Below are 23,537 nucleotides of genomic sequence, written 5' to 3' on the forward strand. Positions count from 1 at the left end.
TACCTCACCTATGGTATTTGTGCCTGGGGATCAACCACAGACAACCGTCTTAAACCTTTAATAACCCAACAAAAAGCTGCTGTGTGGATGATTACCAACTCCTGTGCTAGATAGCACATCCCACCACTTTTCAAAAGCCTGAGCTTACTAAATATACGAGACATATACTCACATTATTGTGCCTATTACATATACAGTAGTCCCCCCAAATTCACGGGGTTACGTTCCAAGACTACCTGCGAATTTGGAAATACCGTGAATTCTGGCTGAGGTTAAAAAATGCCTGTATATGCCTATTTTTATAGTTTAAATCATAAATATGCCCCCAAAACACTAATTTAATTTCAGAGTCAGCTTCATACATCACCCTGAGAACAAGTCTGGGAGAGGGCCTGTCGACCCTGAAAGGGTTAAAAGTACCTCAAAATATTCCCACCATCTACCCAATACAGTGGAACATCAAGTTTCGAACTTAATCTGTTCCAGGAGATAGTTCTAAAGTCGAAATGTTCGAAAGTCAAACCAATATTTCCCATAAGCAATAATAGAAATACAATTAATCTATTCCAGAAATGCAAAATATTCACAAAAAAATACATTTTATAAAGATTACATTATAATTTTACATACATACAACAAACATACATAGTACAATTAGTAATAAATTTAAATAAACATATAAAATAACATTTTTACTTACCTTTATTGAAGACTGGTGACGGCATCTGGAAGATAGGGAGGAGGAGAGAGGGAGTTGGGATTATTGTTTGGATGGAGAACCCCCTCCATAAGGACTTCAGGTATCAAAGCCCTCTCTGGGGTTACTTCCCTTCTCTGTCTTTCAACCCTTTCAGGGTACCCAGGCCCTCTCCGAGACTTGTTCTCAGGGTCGCCAAAATTTCAAAAAAAAAAAAAAAAAAAAAAAAATTCTTATGAAAAGATAGCTTCTTTTTTAAATCTTATAGGCTAAACAAAAAATTTTTACCATCAATAATTACCGAAATATGGAGGCATGAAGTTGACAGAAAATGCTTTGTATATGGTAACATCGCCGACTGCCGGTCACCCGGTATTACTTTATTTTTTTAGGTACTATTTTCTATTATTTTTTTATTTTTTTTTTCCCAAGTAACTTCACGGCCTGTGAGACCAATATGATCACTATTTTGTAAGTTATTTCTTTATCTATACTACACAATAACTGCATAAACACTTGTCACTGTTTTTGTTTACAGAAAATATTTACACAGACAAACGATATGAAATGTTGTTTGTTACTATTTTTCTATATTTTATATACACATATACAGTCACAGGAAATGTTTCTAGAAGGTCTGCAGCCTGTGGAATTCTTTGAAATATGGTGTCATGCACAGTGGTGTTTTACACTCCTCACACACAAAACGAGTGTCTCTGCGTTGTTGTGGCCGTTTTTTGTATGTGCACAGACGTAACACCTCTTCTGAGCCTTTTTCTTGAAAGCAGTAGCAGGCAGTTTTACTAGGAAGTGATCACCATGCTTCAGACGAGAAGGTAGTTGTTAATAATTTAGTGGACGGTCTAGTGCAGGTGTTGTTCCTTGGTACTTGAATACTATTTGTCTGATGACAGACGAACAGAATTCGCCATATGGTGGTTTGTTTCTGGTCCTCATCTTATACATATTATAAGCATTCAGCATGGAAATGTCCAGAAGATGGAAAAAGAGTTTTATGTACCACTTATAACTCTTGCGAACACAATCAGCAAACCCAATTTGCATGTCACATTTGTCCACTGAGCTCATATTGAGGGTGTAATCAATCGCAGCTGCAGGTTTTAGAATGGGTTCATTGCTGTCTCTATACTGCCTGCCAGTGTTTGTCATTTTGTTAGGGTGAACTGATGACAACAGTGTGACATCTCTTTTGTCATGCCACTGAAATGCCATGATGCCATTGGCAGCAAACACCTGCACCTCACTTCTACGAGTGCCAGCGTCAAACCTGGGCATATGTTTACGATTTGTACGCACTGTGCCACACACATCTGTCATGTTCACTCGCAAAAAATCACTGAGTGAGGGGCTTGTGTACCAGTTATCAGTATATAATATATGCCCCTTACCAAGGTATGGTTCTATCATTGTTCTAACCACATCACCAGAGATGCCCAATAACTTCCTGGTATTTTGCAATGTATAACTTCCATTGTACACAATAATATCCAATACCAGACCACTGTAACAATCACAAAGCACAAGCAACTTTATACCAAAGCGTTTCCTCTTGCTTGGTATGTACTGCTTGAAAGAGTCTTACTTTGAACAGAATCAAAGACTTGTCAATTACAAGCTTCATGAAGGGATAAAAATACACATTGAATTTGTCTTTCAGATACACAAACACATTCCTAACCTTGTATAACCTGTCGTTTCTGTCAGGCCTGGTTTTGTCTGAGATGCGAAGCATACGTAATAGTAGCACAAATCGATTCACTCCCATTATATCACTGAAACCTGGGGTTGCAATCAGGCGGTCTGTCGATCAGTATGATTTCACACTGTGCTTATTCACATATGGCATAAGCATTATTGTGGCAAAGAAAAGATACATCTCAGCCTCAGTTGTCGCCTTCCACTTGTGTAGATGTGATTCTGGTGAAAATATTGTGTTTGCCATGGTGCACTTGTAGTATCTGTTGCTTTCCCTGACAATAATTTCCATCAGGGGTTCCTCAAAGAATAACTCAAAACACTCCAGTTCACTGGCATTGTTCCCCAGTGTACAACATGGCCGTATTCCACTTTGGCTTTCATCAAACTGGTGGGGATTTGGAACAAAACTGACAGCTTCCTGCCAATCCCAGGTGTGGTCTGCTGATGGGTACTGGACATTGACAGGTGGTTGTGGTTGTGGAGGCTGGTGTGATGGGTGGGTGGGGGATGGTGGCCTTTGTTGTTGGGTGGAAGCGTGGGTGGCAGCGTGGCCCACTGCTGGTGCCTCACAGCCAGCATCACCACTACCACCACCATGCACATTTTCCATCCCAATTGCAACACTATCATCATTTTCACTGTCTGTTCCTGTTGTACAGCCATGGGATGTACTCTGAGATGTACTCCTTCCCCTTGGAATAGCATATGGCACACTACCAGAGCTCATATATCGTCGTATATACTGACGCTTCACTGGAGAATATTCCACTTCACTATCACTATTGGAACTGGTTTCAAGAGCTTGTACTTCATATTCACTAAAACTATCATTACCAATGCTCACATCTGAGTCCGATATTTGGGAAAAATAGGAGTTTCCTCTTTGATTCTGGTACAACTGAACGTGAACAAGACGGCCCAGCACCAGAGGTGGAAGGCTGAGGGTTGTCTGGGTTTTCCTCACTATTACTGATATTATGGTCATTAGTTTTGGTCACAACCTCACCAAAACCTTGAAACTCATCTTCACTGGCACTTTCATCTGTATTAGAACTGTCACTGGGGAACAAAAGTGTCCCAATTCGCCGAGGAGTGAGGAGCTTCTTACCGTGAAGCATGGTGAACAAGGTCTACTAAAATGGCGTACCCACAATGCGCCACTGGGTCCCAGATTTTTTTTCTACTGCGCACACTTACCACACACACCCATTCTCTCACATCTAGGCCTACCAGCCTTTTCCCGCGAGATTTGAAGGTGCTAGAATTTATACATACTAGTACGTCAAAAACCCCGGAGCGTAAGCCGTACTAGTACGGCCGAAACCCTGAAAGGGTTAATGCCACTAGGACCAGCTTTAGAGTCACTGGACCCCTGTCTCGCAAAATAACTGTCCACAGTCCTCTGTTTCTGGCACCTCTTTAACATTTCCCTGAAGTGGGACATGGTTCTGTCACTTAACTTGTTGCAGAGATGGCTTGTTTCAGCTTGGTCAGGGTGATACTTTTCAACGAAAGTTTGCAACTCATTCCACTTTGCACACATGTCCTTAATCACTGAAGTAAACACCTCACATCCACTCCCACTTCCTCCTCCTCTGAAGCAAGTTCCTGAGCTGTGGTCTGCTGCTGTTCCAGATGAAGCTCTTCCAGCTCTTCAGTGGTTAGCTCCTCCCTGTGGTCGTCCACCAACTCTTCCAGATCCTCTCCACTTACCTCCAGCCACAGGGTGTTCCCCAATGCCACAATAGAGTCCACAACAGGCAGAGGGTCAGCAGGGTCAGGGTCAGCCTCAAACCTTTCAAAATCCCTTTTTTGGACATAATTTGGCCACAATCGTCTCCAAGCAGAGTTCAAAGTCCTGGAAGTCACTCCCTTATGGAGCTGTAGACATTAAAGTGCTTCCTCCAGAACTCTCTTAGGGTCAACCTAGTGTCGTGGTCACTTCAAAGCACTTTTCAAGCACTGCTTTTGTGTAGAGTTTTTTGAAGTTAGAAATAACCTGCTGGTCCATGGGTTGGAGGAGAGGAGTGGTGTTAGGAGGCAAGAACTTCACTGTGATGAAACTGTAGTCCCTAGACAGTAGGTCTACCAAGTTTGGAGGATGTGCAGGAGCACTGTCCATTAACAGGAGGCACTTGAGTGGCAAATTATTTTCTAGGAGGTATTTTCTCACACTGGGGCCAAACACTTCATGGACCCACTCTTTGAAAATCTGCCTTATTATTTGCTTTCCACAAGACACATAACTTGTTCTTAAATGACATCGCTTTTCTTAAACACTCTGGGATTTTCTGAGTGATACACAAGTAAAGGCTTTGCTTTAAAATCACAACTAGCATTAGCACAGAACAAAAGAGTTAGCCTGTCTTTCACAGGCTTGTGTCCTGGCAGTGCCTCTTCCTCCTGAGTAATGTAGGTCCTCTTTGGCATTTTCTTCCAAAACAGGCCTGTTTCATCACAATTTAACACTTGTTGGGGTTTGAATTTTTCAGTGTCTACGTACCCCTTAAAATACTGTACAAACTCCTCAGCTGCCCATTAGCCTGAACTGGCTGCCTCACCATGCCTTACAAGATTGTGTATGCCACTATGTTTCTTAAATCTGTCAAACCAGCCTCTGCTGGCCTTAAATTCACTATCAGCACTGGTTCCAAGAGTTTTCTTTACCATATAGACATGCAACTTCCTTGCCTTTTCACAAATAATTGTCTCCGAAACACTCTCACCTGCCATCTCTTTATCCTTGATCCACATCAGCAACAACTTCTCAACCTGATCGACTGTCTGTGGTCTATTTTTGGTTAACATATCAACATCTTTCGCAACATCAGCTTCTTTAATTTGTTCTTTCTTTGCCAGGATAGAAGCGATGGTTGACTTGCTTTTCCCGTACATACTGGCAAGCTCAATTCTCACACTACTCTCATATTTTTGTATTATTTCCTTCTTCACATCTATGGTGTTTCTCACTTTCTTTACCACAGGGGTACTGCTAGCAAGTTTCTTTGGGTCCATGGTAGCCTATTTCACAGTCACAAGCACTAAACACAATGAATTAATAGCGAAATGTTTGAATGAACGTGCAGGTTAGTGTTCACTCAAGCATCAACAAAGCCAGACTGGCTCATGATGCCTGCGCGGGGACACGGACAGAGCAGGCTAGCGGACAGGTTCGGTATCGCGCGGTTCGAAAGACGGGGTGCGTTCGATAATCAGGACAAAATTGGTTCGAAAAAAGCGTTCAAAGCTCGATAAGTTCAATAATCGATACGTTTGAAACTCAGGTTTCCACTGTACCTCCAGCTCCCCATCTACTAACTCCCCTACTCTGCTTTTAACTGACAAATCCATTTGTTCCCTTGGTTTTCTCAACTTGTTTATCTCACTCCAAAATTTTTTCTTATTTTCTGCAAAATTTCTTGACAGTGCCTCTCCCACTCTATCATCTGCTCTCCTCTTGCAATTTCTCACCACTCTGTTCACATTTCTTTTACTCTCCATATACTCTGCTCTTCTTATAACACTTCTGCTTTGTAAAAACCTCTCATAAGCTACCTTTATCTCCTTTATCACACCCTTTACTTCATCATTGCACCAATCACTCCTCTTTCCTCCTGCACCCACCCTCCTATAACCACAAACTTCTGCCCCACATTCTAATACTGCATTTTTAAAACTATTCCAACCCTCTTCAACCCCCCCCCCCCATTACTCCTAATTACACTAGCCCACCTTTCTGCCAATAGTTGCTTATATCTCACCCTAACTTCCTCCTCCTTTAGTATATACACTTTCACCTCTCTCTTGCTTGCTGTTGCCATTTCCCTTTTGTTCCATCTACCTCTTACTCTAACTGTAGCTACAACTAAATAATGATCTGATATATCAGTTGCCCCTCTATAAACATGTACATCCTGAAGCCTACCCATCAACCTTTTATCCACCAGTACATAATCTGACAAACTACTTTCATTACGTGCTATATCATACCTTGTATACTTATCCTCTTTTTCATAAAATATGTATTACTTATTACCAAACCTCTTTCTACACATAGCTCAAGTAAAGGCTCCCCATTTTCATTTACCCCTGGCACCCCAAATTTACCTACTACTCCCTCCACAACATTTTTACCCACTTTAGCATTGAGATCCCTAACCACAAGCACTCTCTCACTAGGTTCAAAACTCCCCAGGCACTCACTCAACATTTCTCAAAATCTCTCTCTCTCCTCTACACTTCTCTCTTCTCCAGGTGCATAAATGCTTACTGTAACCCACTTTTCACATCCAACCCTTATTTTATTCCACATAATCCTTGAATTTATGCATTTATATTCCTTCTCTTCCTGCCATAACTTATCCTTCAACATTACTGCTACTCCTTCTTTAGCTCTAACTCTATTTGAAACCCCTGACCTAATCCCATTTATTTCTCCCCACTAAAACTCTCCCATCCCCTTCAGCTTTGTTTCACTTAAACCCAGAACATCCAGCTTCTTCTCATTCATAACATCCATAGTCATCTCTTTCTTATCATTCGCACAACATCCACGCACATTCAAACATCCCACTTTGACGGTTTTCTTTTTTTTCTTTTTAGTAGACTTTACGGGAAAAGGGGTTACTAGCCCATTGTTCCCGGCATTTCAGTTGACTTTTACAACATGCATAGCTTATGGAGGAAAGATTCTTATTCCACGTCCCCATGGATATAAAAGGAAAAGCAATAAGAACAAGAACTATTATATGTAAGTGTAGTGTGACCTAAGTGTAAGTACGTAGAAGTAGCAATATGTACCTGATAATACCAGTAATATTTTAAAAAATTTTTTACATAGTATTATATTTTACTTGGAAATTTTGCTGAATTTATGTTAATATTTATGTTACAAAATTATTAAATTACATTTTTCTTAATACATACAGTGGACCCCCGAATTACATAATTAATCCGTTCCAAAGAGAGTGACTTATTCCGAATTAAGTTTCCCCATAAGAAATAATGGAAATCCATTTAATCCATTTCAAACAACCAAAAGTATTAAAAAAAATGTTTTCTACATGAAATATACATTTACCTACACAAAAAACAATGATACATGAAGAATAAAACAATAATAACATCACCCTTGCCTTTATTGAAGACATGGTGATGTATGGAAGACGGGAGGAGGGTAGAGGATGGAGGAGTTTACAACTGTCTGAAAGGGGCATCCCCTTCTATAAAGACTTCAGGCACCAAGTCCTTATCCTGGGTTACTTCCCTTCTTTGTTTTTTAATGCCACTAGGACCAGCTTGAGAGTCACTGGACCCCTGTCGCTCAAAGAAGTGTTCCAGAGAGGTCTGTTTCTGGCGTATGTTAGGAATTATGTTGGGAGACAGGACAAGATAGTTCTTCAATATGACACTATCAGCTCTACGGCTTATTTATCTAGCATAATTCATGTAACATGACATAATAAACAATATTAATAACATTTTTTTTTTATTAACACACTGGCCGATTCCCACCAAGGCAGGGTGGCCTGAAAAAAGAAAAACTTTCACCATCATTCACTCCATCACTGTCTTGCCAGAAGGGTGCTTTACACTACAGTTTTTAAACTGCAACATTAACACCCCTCCTTCAGAGTGCAGGCACTGTACTTCCCATCTCCAGGACTCAAGTCCGGCCTGCCGGTTTCCCTGAATCCCTTCATAAATGTTACTTTGCTCACACTCCAACAGCACGTCAAGTATTAAAAACCATTTGTCTCCATTCACTCCTATCAAACACGCTCACGCATGCCTGCTGGAAGTCCAAGCCCCTCGCACACAAAACCTCCTTTACCCCCTCCCTCCAACCTTTCCTAGGCCGACCCCTACCCCGCCTTCCTTCCACTACAGACTGATACACTCTTGAAGTCATTCTGTTTTGCTCCATTCTCTCTACATGTCCAAACCACCTCAACAACCCTTCCTCAGCCCTCTGGACATCAGTTTTGGTAATCCCGCACCTCCTCCTAACTTCCAAACTACGAATTCTCTGCATTATATTCACACCACACATTGCCCTCAGACATGACATCTCCACTGCCTCCAGCCTTCTCGCTGCAACATTCATCACCCATGCTTCACACCCATATATGAGCGTTGGTAAAACTATACTCTCATACATTCCCCTCTTTGCCTCCAAGGACAAAGTTCTTTGTCTCCACAGACTCCCCTCATCAATTCTATGATTCACCTCATCTTTCATAGACCCATCCGCTGACACGTCCACTCCCAAGTATCTGAATACATTCACCTCCTCCATACTATCTCCCTCCAATCTGATATCCAATCTTTCATCACCTAATCTTTTTGTTATCCTGATAACCTTACAGGAATCTTTTTGTTATCCTGATAACCTTACTCTTTCCTGTATTCACTTTCAATTTTCTTCTTTTGCATACCCTACCAAATTCATCCACCAACCTCTGCAACTTCTCTTTAGAATCTCCCAAGAGCACAGTGTCATCAGCAAAGAACAACTGTGACAACTCCCACTTTATGTGTGATTCTTTATCTTTTAACTCCACGCCTCTTGCCAAGACAGTCGCATTTACTTCTCTTACAACTCCATCTATAAATATATTAAACAACCACGGTGACATCACACATCCTTGTCTAAGGCCTACATTTACTGGGAAATAATCTCCCTCTTTCCTACATACTCTAACTTGAGCCTCACTATCCCCGTAAAAACTCTTCATTGCTTTCAGTAACCTACCTCCTACACCATACACCTGCAACATCTGCCACATTGCCCCCCTATCCACCCTGTCATATGCCTTTTCCAAATCCATAAATGCCACAAAAACCTCTTTAGCCTTATCTAAATACTGTTCACTTATATGTTTCACTGTAAACACCTGGTCCACACACCCCCTACCTTTCCTAAAGCCTCCTTGTTCATCTGCTATTCTATTCTCCGTCTTACTCTTAATTCTTTCAATAATAACTCTACCAGGTATACTCAACAGACTTATCCCTTATAATTTTTGCACTCTCTTTTATCCCCTTTGCCTTTATACAAAGGAACTACGCATGCTCTCTGCCAATCCCTAGGTACCTTACCCTCTTCCATACATTTACTAAATAATTGCACCAACCACTCCAAAACTATATCCCCACCTGCTTTTAACATTTCTATCTTTATCCCATCAATCCCGGCTGCCTTACCCACTTTCATTTTACCTACTGCTTCACGAACTTCCCCCACACTCACAACTGGCTCTTCCTCACTCCTACAAGATGTTATTCCTCCTTGCCCTATACACGAAATCACAGCTTCCCTATCTTCATCAACATTTAACAATTCCTCAAAATATTCCCTCCATCTTCCCAATACCTCTAACTCTCCATTTAATAACTCTCCTCTCCTATTTTTAACTGACAAATCCATTTGTTCTCTAGGCTTCCTTAACTTGTTAATCTCACTCCAAAACTTTTTCTTATTTTCAACAAAATTTGTTGATAACATCTCACCCACTCTCTCATTTGCTCTCTTTTTACATTGCTTCACCACTCTCTTAACCTCTCTCTTTTTCTCCATATACTCTTCCCTCCTTGCATCACTTCTACTTTGTAAAATCTTCTCATATGCTAACTTTTTCTCCCTTACTACTCTCTTTACATCATCATTCCACCAATCGCTCCTCTTCCCTCCCGCACCCACTTTCCTGTAACCACAAACTTCTGCTGAACACTCTAACACTACATATTTAAACCTACCCCATACCTCTTCGACCCCATTGCCTATGCTCTCATTAGCCCATCTATCCTCCAATAGCTGTTTATATCTTACCCTAACTGCCTCCTCTTTTAGTTTATAAACCTTCACCTCTCTCTTCCCTGATGCTTCTATTCTCCTTGTATACCATCTACCTTTTACTCTCAGTGTAGCTACAACTAAAAAGTGATCTGATATATCTGTGGCCCCTCTATAAACATGTACATCCTGAAGTCTACTCAATAGTCTTTGATCTACCAATACATAATCCAACAAACTACTGTCATTTCGCCCTACATCATATCTTGTATACTTATTTATCCTCTTTTTCTTAAAATATGTATTACCTATAACTAAACCCCTTTCTATAAAAAGTTCAATCAAAGGGCTCCCATTATCATTTACACCTGGCACCCCAAACTTACCTACCACACCCTCTCTAAAAGTTTCTCCTACTTTAGCATTCAGGTTCCCTACCACAATTACTCTCTCACTTGGTTCAAAGGTTCCTATACATTCACTTAACATCTCCCAAAATCTCTCTCTTCTACATTCCTCTCTTCTCCAGGTGCATACACGCTTATTATGACCCACTTTTCGCATCCAATCTTTACTTTAATCCACATAATTCTTGAATTTACACATTCATATTCTCTTTTCTCCTTCCATAACTGATCCTTCAACATTACTGCTACCCCTTCCTTAGCTCTAACTCTCTCAGATACTCCAGATTTAATCCCATTTATTTCTCCCCACCGAAACTCCCCTACCCCCTTCAGCTTTGTTTCGCTTATCATGTTAATAACATAGAAACATGATATATACTCTAGAATGAATAAAATATGGCACTAAGAATGTCATGAGTGGTAGTGTGTTGCTTGTTGTTGGGTGTGTAAGGGCCAGTGAAAGATAAGTCTTACATAGTGGTGGTGAAGGTGGCAGCAGAGGAGGCAGTGTTAGTTAGTAGCCCTGTATACCACCAACAACAATGGAGGAGTCAGTTTCGTGCTGTCCTTTTTCTATCGATCAATTGCTCAACTTACTTGCTACAGTGTTAACCCTTTGACTGTCGCGGTCGTATGTATACGTCATGGGAGATACAGTGTTTGACGTATCTATACACATAAATTCTAGTGGCTTCAAATCAAGCGGGAGAGGGCTGGTAGGCCTACACGAGAGAGAATGGGTCTCAGTGGTCAGTGTGCACCCTGTGAAAAAAATCTGAGACTCAGCGGTGCATTGTGGGAACGCCATCTTGGTAGTCCATTTTCACCATGCCTCACGGTAAGAAGTTCCTCACTCCTCGGCGGATTGGAGGTCTTTTGTTCCCAAGTGATAGCTCAAACAGTGATGATAGTGTCAGTGAAAGTGAATTCCCTGGTTTTGAAGCAAGTGTGACCGAAAAAATTACCCAGGATAACATAGTTAGTGATGAAAACCCAGATGACCCACAACCTTCCACCTCTGGTGCTGGGCCGGCTCGTTCATGTTCACCTGTACCAGGACAAAAGAGGAAACTATTTGCCCATGTACAAGACTCAGATGTGAGCAGTGCAAGTGATAGTGATAGTGATTTCAAGGTTATTGAAAGCAGTTCTAGTTGTGACAGTGAGGGTGAATATTCCCCAGTGAAGCGGCAGTATATACGACGTCGCATGCGGTCTGGTAGTGTGCCATATGTTCTTCCAAGAGGAAGGAGTACATCTTGGAGCACATCCCGTGGCCCTACACCACATCCTGATAGTGAAGATGACGATATTGTTACGATGGGTATCAATGATGCAAGTGAGGCAGCAGGCGGTGGTGGTGATAGTGATGGTGGCATGAGTCATGTGACACCAGCAGCAGGCCACGCTACTACCCGCGCTGCTGACTCTGCACAACTACAACCAGCCTCACCCGACCCCACACTCCCACAACCACAACCACATTACAATATCCAGAACGCACCAGCTGACCGCATCTGGGATTGGCAGCAAGATGATGAGTTTGTTCCCAATCCCCATGACTTTGATGGAGGACAAAGTGGAATACGGCCATCATGTACACTTGGGAACAATCCCACTGAACTGGAATGCTTTCAGTTGTTCTTCGATGAACCCCTGATGGACATTATTGTCAGGGAAAGCAATACATACTGTGAGTACACCATGGCAAACACTATTCTGTCACCAAGATCACGCCTACACCAGTGGAAGGACACAACTGTGGCAGAGATGTATCTGTTCTTTGCCACAATAATGCTTATGCCACATGTGTATAAGCATAGTGTCAACACATACTGGGCGACAGACTGCCTGATTTCAACCCCTGCTTTCAGTGACATTATACCAGTGAACAGATTTGTGTTACTGTTACGTATGTTACACTTTTCAGACAAAACCAGGCCTGACAGAAGCGACAGGTTATATAAGATCAGACGTGTGTTTATGTACCTGAAACAAAAGTGCTGTATGTATTTTTATCCCTTCAGGAAGCTTGTTATTGACGAGTCTTTGATTTTGTTCAAAGGAAGACTCTCATTCAAGCAGTATATACCAAGCAAGAGGAAATGCTTTGGTATAAAGTTATTTGTTCTGTGTGATTGCAAAACTGGTCTGGTTTTGGATATAATTGTGTACACTGGCGGTAAAACAATGGAAGATACCAGAAAGTTACTGGGTATCTCTGGTGATGTGGTTAGAACAATGATGGAGCCATATCTTGGTAAGGGGCACATTTTATATACTGACAACTGGTACACAAGCCCTATACTCAGTGATTTCTTGCGAGTGAACATGACATGTGTGTGGCACAGTGCGTAGAAATCGTAAACATATGCCTAGGTTCGATGCTGGCAGTCGTAGAGGTGAAGTGCAGGTGTTTGCTGCCAATGACATCATGGCATTTTGGTGGCAACAAACGTGATGTCACACTGCTGACATCAGTTCACCGACACGAAATGGTAGACACTGGCAAGCAGAATAGAGAGACCAATGAACCCATTGTAAAACCTGCAGCTGTGATGGATTACAACCTCAATATGTGCTTAGTGGACAAATGTGACATGCAGATTGGGTTTGCCGACTGTGTTCACAAGAGTTATAAGTGGTACATAAAACTGTTTTTCCATCTTCTTGACATTTCCATGCTGAATGCTTATAATATGTATAAGGTAAGACCAAGAAGAAACCCAAATATGGTGAATTTTGTTTGTCAGTCATCAAACAAATAACATTCAAGTACCAAGAAACAACACCTGCAATAGACCAGCGCCCACAAAATTATCAACACATGTCCTCTCGTCTGAGGCCTGGTGATCACTACCCCATACCACTGCTTGCTACTACTGCCAAGAAAAATGCTCAGAAGAGGTGTTTTGTCTGTGGACATACCACAAAACGCCCACAAAAACACAGACACTCGTTTTATGTGTGAGGAGTGTAAGACACCATTGTGCTTATACCCATGTTTCAAAGAATTCCACAAGCTGCAGCACTTCTAGAAAAGTGTCCAGTGATTGTACATATGTATATATATTATAAAACAATCGTAATAAACATTTGTTTACATTGTTTGTTTGTGTAAACAAGTTTTAGCAACATTATAATGATACGAGTGTTTTTGCTATAATTGTGTTACATTCAACAAGTGTATATTTGAACATTGCACAATAATTTGGTCTCACAGGCCACAAAAGTTATGTGAAAAAATAAAATAGTGAAAAAACAAGAAACCATAGAATACAAGTAAATCAAAGTTTACCGGGTGAGCGGCAGTCACCGCTGTTGCCGCTCGCAGATCAATTTCAGCAAACTTCAGGACTCTATATCTCGGTAAGTACTGATGGGAAAAAAAATTTTTTGGGACTAAAACAATCGGAAAAATAATCTTAACATTCTCATAAGAAAAAATAATTTTTTTTTTCGAATATTTTGCGACATCAGGAGACACTTCAGGATTGGGCCTTTCGACAGTCAAAGGGTTAATGCTACACCTTATCGCTGGCTGGAGCTATAGTTTTTATCGACTCCTGCTGCTTTAGTATTGTACATATTGCAGAATCACTGAAAAAGGCACATTCTCCCCTCTCTCTCAGCCCTTTACCAAAGGGCTGGGTGGCACTAGAAGCTTTCTTTGGGCCCATGGTGTTTTATTTAGCATTTATAAGCACTAAAAAGAATGGAATAATACAAAATGTATTGTATGAACTCGTGGGATCGTCCTCACTGGCTGGTAAACAGCGGCACATTGGCTGTACATGGGGTATCGGGAACACTCAGGCCGCGCGGATACGTTCCAGACGAATGACTTATACGAAGTTCAGTGACATTCACCGAGCCAATATTCTGATGAAAAACATTACTTATTCCAAATATGTATTACTTATTCCAATGACGACTTAATCTGGGGGTCCACTGTATTTAGGGTTAAAACGCATAAAAATTATATATTAAAAAAAAAAAATCTAATTTGCGGGGATTTCCACAAACAATTATTAGTTAGATTCTAAGGAAAAATCAGCGAATTACTGAAGCCACAAATTTTGAAACTGCGAATTCGATGGGGGGTCCACTGTACAAAACATTAAACTCCAATATAAACCCTCCACTTAAACTTCTTGATAGCTACAACAGAACACACAGTCACAATACAAGGCATAAGGCACTCTTCGACATCCCTCGTGTCAGTCTCACACTATGCAAAAATGCAGTTCACATAAAGGGCCCAAAGATCTAGAATTCACTACCTGAACCAGTAAAGGATCCCCTGGCTACATATAAATTTTAGGACTTTGCTTAAAAATCATTTTATCTCTCAATACTAACCAAACTAACCAAAACAACTTCTAATCAGTTTGAAGCAACTCTCCCATATATTATGTGACCTCTAGACTATTAAACTTCTGCTAATCCATGAAATATTACTGTTTGAACCATTAATTGTAATATTGTTTTCATTATGTGCAACTTCAAGATTATTATTCTTATAAACCTCCACCTTGACTACCTCACATTAGTATTAAGATTAAATAAAGATTTTAATACAAGCTAACCACTCTTATCTTGTCTAGATTTAAGTAGTTATTATGTACTAGGATCAGTCTGCCCGAAATGCCCCAGCATGATAGTGACTTTCTTTGTACTTAGCAAACCAAAATTGTAATTACACAATGTAACCTTTACAAAGAAAGTAAATCTTTATTTTTATCTTTATCATGTGTGCTTAACACAATCTAAGTAGAAACTCCATGCAAATTAAATATAAAAACTATACAACAATAATCAAACAAAATAAGTCAAATAGCACTGCCTAAACACAAAGTACTGTATTACAGGTAATACATTATACCTATTAATATGTAATCATGAAGTATATTGCATTTATTATATGTAGTACACATCTGACAAAAAATTCAAAGCAAATAACAATATCAAGCTCCAGCATGCTACATCAAAATAGCCACAGGAATAATAGGAAGTATTTCTTTAATAGGAAGAAATATGTGGAATGAGTTGTGCAATAATACACTGGAAGTGAATCCCATACAGGGAATCAAAAACAGACATGACAAGCCTCAATCATGCCAGTTAGTTGAAAGGTAAGGGGCATGACTAAGAACTGGAGCTCTCCTTTTGCAAACTGATAGGTACAGTAATTATATAAGCTTGTCTTAGTTTTTGTCCTAAATCAAACTCCATGTTAACTATCTCAATCATCTGTTAAACCATGCTCCATTTTAAATTTGTTCCACACGCTGTCTCACTTTCCTTCCAAATCTATTAAAACATCTATTCTGCATGTATTAGTTACATATTGTATGTCATTTACTTGTGACTGATTTTAAGGGCTTTTCCACCCTTGTAATCCAACCTCAGGCCTGGCTTCCTTGTTGATTGCCCATTCAACCATGATGTTGCTGTTAACAGCCTGGCACTTGGCAGAGGTAATGATCCAGTCTTCTACTGATTACCTCTACATTTGTTCCAGCAATATTTCTGATACCTGCTGGTAGCAAACTGAATAGTCGAGACCCATGGATATTGATATAGTGGTCTCATATTGTGCCTACAGCGAGATTCTAATATTAGAGGGAGCAAACACACACAAAAAAGATGCCACTTATTCCATTAAAAGAAGCCACTCATTTACTTAAAGCACTATTCATTACCTTAAACAATGCTTATTTTATAGCAACTTTCTGTATGGAGAGCCAAAATTCACGGCAAGCCAGTGCTAAAACTAGCAGGCTAAGGTGCTATCCACTGGATAGTACTGGCCTGTTTGACCCCTCCTTATGGTGAGTTTTGTACAATCACGTCATTAAGATTTATCATGTTATATTATGGCACTCACTGCTGTTTAGTGGTTTATATGCCCCAGTTTGAAACTACTCAAGAAATCCAAATTAACTCAAGATTGCTAAATCAGTTTTAAGAATTAAATACACACTAATGTAAATTGTACTAATTATAATATATTTTGCTGCCTCTCTACTATAAATTTTAAATTCTTTATTTTAAAACATAATGACAACTACATGTTAAAAATTCTATTAACCTGTCGGTTTTCTAAACAATTCATTCAAACATGAATTTGGCTTATATTCAGGCAGTGGTAAGGATTAGTCGATTTCAACAGTTTTGTGATGTTTGACAGCACTGGAATATAAATTTGACATATAGCTCATAGTTGAAGTATTCCAAGTATTCCAATATACAGGCATGCCTCATTAATATGGTGTTTGTTTTATGGTGCTTCGCTAATACAATGCTCGCTTTAGAATGCTTCACTAACACGGTGCTCGCTTTAGAGTGCTTGGCTAATACGTATAGCACTCTTCAATTTTATTCATGCTTATTATTTTCGGAGCTTGTCATGCTCTTAACCCTTTGACTGTTTCGGTCGTATATATACGTCTTACGAGCCACAGTGTTTGACATATATATACTCATAAATTCTAGCGGCTTCAAATCAAGCAGAAGAAAGCTAGTAGGCCCACATGTGAGAGAATGGGTCTATGTGGTCAGTGTGCACCATATAAAAAAAATCCTGCAGCACGCAGTGCATAATGAGAAAAAAAACTCCAACCGTTTTTTAATTAAAATGCCAAATTTGTGGTCTATTTTCATATAGTATTTATTGTTGTATTCTCATTTTCTTGGTCTCATTTGATAGAATGGAAAACATATTATAGAAACAGAGGTGATTTTGATTGGTTTTTTGGTATGAAAAGAACCTTGAAATGGAGCTCAAAGTAAGGGAAATGTTTGATTTTTGCCGATGTTCAAAAGTAAACAAATGATGTCATTTTCCAATAAATGTCCAAGTAGCCATTCTAATATGCAGTCATGAATGGGTTGACATTATTTATACAATTATTACAATATTGCAGTAGTCTGCATAACAGCCTGGAGACATAACTGATGAACAAAGAAAATGCTATTTTAGAGCCAGGAATGTCTGCATTGCTCATCCTGGACCCTATTTTGAAATTGTCATATTTTTTTAATTTTCGTGAAATTGGCCAAATTGCAAATTTCTGACCACATTATTGGGTAGTTGAAATCGGTAAATGGGCAGTTTCTTGTACTCAATCGATAGAAAAAAATGGAGCTCTAAAGAAACAGAAATGAGTTTGGTCGACTGAAACAATGGAAATAGCCAAAAATAGGGCTCAAAGTGAGCGAAATCGCCAATTCGTAAATATCACCAAGGTCGGTAACTTTGCGAGAGCATAATTCCATCAGTTTTCCATCAGATTTCATTCTTTTGGTGTCATTACAATCAGGAAAAGATTCTCTATCATTTCATAAGAAAAAATAACTGGGGGGGGGGGAAGATTCTGCGACACCAGGAGACACCTCAGGATTTCGGGTTGCAACAGTCAAGGGGTTAAGATGGTTTGTGAAACAAAGACTGTGATTCACTTTAAGGCAATATTCACTTTATTGTGGCTGTCTAGAACTGTATTGGTACATTTCAAATATAAATTAGCCAAATACTGTGCTTCCTTTTGTGGCAATTGGAAATAGTTGATTGCTTTATAAGGCAATTTTTGGTGTTGCAAATATCCATGTAAATTAGTTTAGAAATGTGTAATTTCCCTACAGCTGAAGGTAAAAGACATGTATGTACTCATCAGAACATTTATTAAGGACATGTTTTGCCATGAGTGGCTTCTTCAGTCCTTCATTAATGCTTTATGAGACTAAAGAAACAACTCATGGCAGAATATTAATTAATAAATATCTTGATCAGTGCATATATGTCTTTTACTTACAACTTGCAAGACTATTATTGGAGCATTCTTCTAGATGTCAACCTTCTCATGACAGCTCTATCAATTTTGCACTCTACAACTGATCAAAATCTCCAGACATATTTGCTAAATGCTTCAAAATGTGTATGAAATTAGGAAGGCTACAACAGCTGAAAAAGGCAAGGATAAAAAAAAGACTTGAAGCTTTGAGTGTTAGGACCATGACCATCCAACAGGCTTGTTTGAATGTGTTAGATCGGATTGAGTGAAGACAGGTGGTTTTTAATGAAAGTGCTGTTGGAACGTGAGCAGGGTAACATTTATGAAGGGATTCAGGGAAGACAGTTAGCTCAGCTTGAGTCATGGAGGTGAGAAGAGAGGTGCCTGCATTCTGAAGGAGACGTGAGGATGTTGCAGTTGGAGGATCATCTGAAATGTGTTGTTAGCACAATTCTGGCAAGACAGTGACTGAATAAAGTATATGTCTCCTACCTTGCTGAAAGACAACCAATGAGATAAAAAAAAATGTTTCAAGTTATTGTAGAAACATTTTCAAGATATTATCCGGAAACTGAGCAACAGAAAAAACCAAACAGGGCAAAAGGGATACGTAATAAGCTGAAAGCAACTTTTAAAAAGACTCAAATACTCTTCTAAAGTTTTTGCTATTTTTTCACATCACTCTTCTTAAAGTTTCTAACATCTGGGAATGATGCTGCCACTGTCAAAGTTGTGGACTTATTTTGGATGACAGGCAGAAGTGATAGTAATACTCATAGCCAAATTTAGCCATTGTCTTCAAAACAGACTTCAAGACAAAAGTAAATATTTGTTGTCCATAAAAACTTTTTCTCACTGTAGTTTTGAGTCATGTTAAAATATGAGAGCTTGGCTGAGCTACTTACAGAAACAAATATGCTTACACTACTGTAACAAATAATCTTGGAAAAGGAATAATTTGCCCATACTGCTTAATAAAATGCTATGCAGATTATGGATATCAGATTACATGTCACTCAGCTGTTAATGAAACACAGTAAAACAAATATAAAGACAGCAATCACAATCACGAGAGATTTTCAACATACCAAAATACAATATACTCCTACCATGAGGAAGCCTTTTCAAATATGAAGATCTATCCAATTTTCTTGTGCTTCTCTTAACTTCATCTAATGAGAGTTGATAACTTCTTTGTATGTTTAGTTAAATAAGGGCACAATGATATGTTACATTCTGTGTGATTGCTGAGATGTACTTCTAAAGCCAGAAAAAAAGAAGTTAACATTTAGTATAATGCTAAAATATTGTTTCTGACATTTCTCTTTTCCTATACTACTATCAAACACTTTGCATGATGAAATTCTCTATATTGCTTCTTCCAATCAATACATAAAAATATGCGAACATTATGTTCAAGAAATACCTCAACTTAACAGCCACATTCATTGCTGCCGAGTGTGAAGATATAGGAAGGTGCGACTTCTGAGGATAGTGTTTATCTGCAGAAGTTTCGCGCTTTGAATTCTTGACTCTTTCATAAACGTGGTTCTGTTGGAGCCCAGAGGCCCTCTGGGACCCGTTTACTTGGGAAACTTCAGCTCCTGAAGATCCAGCTTTTTGATCATTTATTAACTCATTTTCCCTGTGAAGTAAATACATTCAAAAGCATCAGTTATAGATGGATGGACAGACTGAATCTGGATTCAATTTCTCAAGCCTTTTTCAGGCAAAATATAAATAACCTTTGGAACTAAATGTTTAACAACAAGTACATGTATCAACAGAACTCACATTCAAAAGATGCTCAACTAATATCCATTGTAATTTGGCTATGCTCAAAAACTCACACTCAATGCAATGTACTTTTTGAAAAATAAAAGATCATAATTTTTATACAGTACTGGATGTTATATGCTAATACCATATAATCACCCTCTGATCATTTTCTCTACTTGACATTTCCAAGATTTCATCATACATCTAATTTCACTTTTGACTTTTTTACCTCAACAACTCTATCCCACCAAGGCAGGACAACACAAAGAAACACATTCACTATCATTCATTCATTCACTGTCTTGCAAGGAGTGTGCTTACATTGTAACTCAGATTACCCTCAGACTGCAGCATCCCACTCCTCTCTGAGAGTGCAGACACTGCCTTTCTCTCTTCCATGACACAAGTCCAGCTAACCAGTTTTCCCAAATCCCTTCAATAATGTTATCCTGCTCACACTCCAACAACACATACATTAAATAAAATGATCTCCATTCACCCCTATCTAACAAACTTACATAAGCCTGTTGGATGCTCAAGCCCCTGAAACTCAAAGCCTAACTTTAGTAACCTACCTCATATTCTGTACAATTGCAGCATCTGCTACATGGCTTCCCTATCCACCCTATCATATGCCTTTTTTAAATCCTTCAATGCAACAAACAACTCTTTACCCTTATCTTAGTACTGCTTACTTATGTGCTGCAATGCAAACACTTCATAAATTCTCCCTGCTCCTCTGCAATCCTACTTTCTGTCTTACCATTAACCTTTCTAATACTAATTCTAACATCAACTTTACCCAGTATATTCAACAAGCTTATTCCCCCCATGATTCTTACATTCCTTTTTGTCCCCTTTTTTCCCTTATACAAGGGAACTATGCATGCTCTCTACCAAACCTTTGATGCCTTCCTTTCTTTCATTCTATACTGCATGAATACATCAACTACTCCATCACTGTATCCCCACCTGCTTTTCACATCTCTGTCTTAATCTAATCTATCCCAGCTGCTTTAACCCCTTTCATTCTATTCACTGCTTCTCACACTCTTCACATGCACCTGAAGCATCTCCTCACTCTTATATATGATGTTATTCTCCCTGACCAATGTGTGAAAACACTACCTCCCCTACATCTTTAATATTTGACAACTCGTCAAAATATCCTCTTTATCTCTGCAGTACCCACAACTTCCCATCTAATATAACCTCTCTTTATTTTTAACTACAAAACCAATTTGCTCTTCAGGCATCATCACTTTGTTGATCTCTCTTCAAAACAGTTTCTTATCCTTAGTAAAGTTGCCGATAAAAACTTGTTCATTCTCTCATTGGCTCTCCTACTATACAGCCTCTCCTCACTTAACCCATTGACTGTTTCGGCCATATATATATGTCTTACGAGCCAGTGTTTCAGACGTATGTATACTCAATAATTCTAGCAGCTTCAAAACAAGCAGGAGAAAGCTGGTAGGCCCACATGTGAGAGAATGGGTCTGTGTAGTCAGTGAGCACTGTATAAAAAATCCTGCAGCACGCAGTGCATAATGAGAGAAAAAACTCCGACCATGTTTTTTGATTACAACGCCAACTTTGAGGTGTATTTTCCTATATTATTTATGGTTGTATTCTCGTTTTCTTGGTCTAATTTGATAAAATGGAAAACATATTACAGAAGTAGAGATGATTTTGATTAGTTTCACAATGAAAACGACCTTGAAATTGAGCTCAAAGTAGCGGAAATGTTCAATTTTTACCAATGTTCAGGAGTAAGCAAATCACACCACACGTCCAATACACATCAACTGTGGAGTCTAATATTCTTTCACTAATGCACTGATATTATTTATACCATTTTTACAATAATGCAATAGTCTGTATAACAGTAAATCTTCTAATTTTTGTGTGAATAAAAAAATCAAAATAGATAGCAAGAGTAACATAAGAGGGGCCTGGAGATGTGACTAATGAACAGAGGATATGTTATTTTAGTTCCAAGAATGTCTGCATTGCTTATTCTGGACCCTATTTTGAAATTGGCATCTTTTTTTGAGTGAAATTGGCCAAATTGCCAATTTCTGACCACTTTATTGGGTAGATGAAATTGGTAAATGGGCAGTTTCTTGTACTCAATTGATAGAAAAAATGGAGTTCTAAAGAAATAGCCGAGTTTGGTCGACTGGAACAATGGAATTGGCCGAAAATAGGGCTCAAAGTTGGCAAAATCGCCGATGCGTATATATCGCCGAGATTGCTATCTTCGCGGGAGAGTAATTCCGTAAGTTTTTGATCAAATTTCATACTTTTAGTGTCATTACCACCAGGAAAAGATTCTCTATCATTTCATTAGAATTTTTTTTTTTTTCCAAAAATTTTTCGACACCAGGACACACTTCAGAATTTGGGGTTGCAACAGTCAAAGGGTTAATGACGGAGTTCCATTCCTAAGACCTCATCAGTAAAGGAATTCGTTACTAAGTGAGGAGCATACTATAATGGTAGTGGGTTTGTGTCAATCATCTTTGGTACTGTTTTAACCCTTTCACTGTCGCGGCCACATATATACGTCTTACGAGGTACCATGTTTGACGTATATATACTCATAAATTCTAGCGGCTTCAAATCAAGCAGGAGAAAGCTGGTAGGCCCACATGTGAGAGAATGGGTCTGTGTGGTCAGTGTGCACCATATAAAAAAAATCCTGGAGCACGCAGTGCATAATGAGAAAAAAAAAAACTCTGTTTTTTTTAATTAAAATGCAGACTTTGTGGTCTATTTTCGTATAGTATTTATGGTTGTATTCTCGTTTTCTTGGTCTCATTTGATAGAATGGAAAACATATTATAGAAATGGAGGTGATTTTGATTCATTTTACTATAAAAAGAACCTAGAAATGGAGCTCAAAGTAGGGGAAATGTTTGATTTTTGCCAATGTTCAAAGGTAAACAAATGATGCCCTTGTCCAATAAATGTCCAACTAGCCATTCTAATATGCAGTCATGAATGGGTTGATGTTATTTATACAATTATTACTGTATTGCAGTAGTCTGCATAATAGTAAGTCTTCTATTTTTTGTTTGAATAAAAATTCAAAATAGAAAGCAAGAGTAATATCAGAGGGGCCTGGAGACGTGACTGATGAACGAAGAAAATGTTATTTTAGAGCCAGGAATGTCTGCATTGTTCATTCTGAACCTTATTTTGAAATTGTCATATTTTTTAGTTTTCGTGAAATTGGCCAAATTGCAAATTTCTGACCACATTATTAGGTAGTTGAAATCGGTAAATGGGCAGTTTCTTGTACTCAATCGATAGAAAAAATGGAGTTCTAAAGAAATAGC

At 39.0% G+C, this 23,537-nt stretch overlaps 1 protein-coding gene across 2 annotated transcripts in view; it reads right to left on the minus strand.

Annotated features, from left to right (window-relative positions):
• gukh (GUK-holder) overlaps positions 1–23,537 on the minus strand; it is a 1,015,958-nt gene that overhangs the window by 113,392 nt on the left and 879,029 nt on the right. For both annotated transcript variants that reach the window (XM_070085874.1, XM_070085875.1), the window contains exon 8: positions 19,841–20,059. In XM_070085874.1, coding sequence (XP_069941975.1) covers positions 19,841–20,059 — 219 coding nt within the window. The remainder of the gene's footprint in view (positions 1–19,840; positions 20,060–23,537) is intronic.

Source organism: Cherax quadricarinatus, chromosome 17, assembly GCF_038502225.1.
Source record: "Cherax quadricarinatus isolate ZL_2023a chromosome 17, ASM3850222v1, whole genome shotgun sequence".
Lineage (NCBI taxonomy): Eukaryota > Metazoa > Arthropoda > Malacostraca > Decapoda > Parastacidae > Cherax > Cherax quadricarinatus.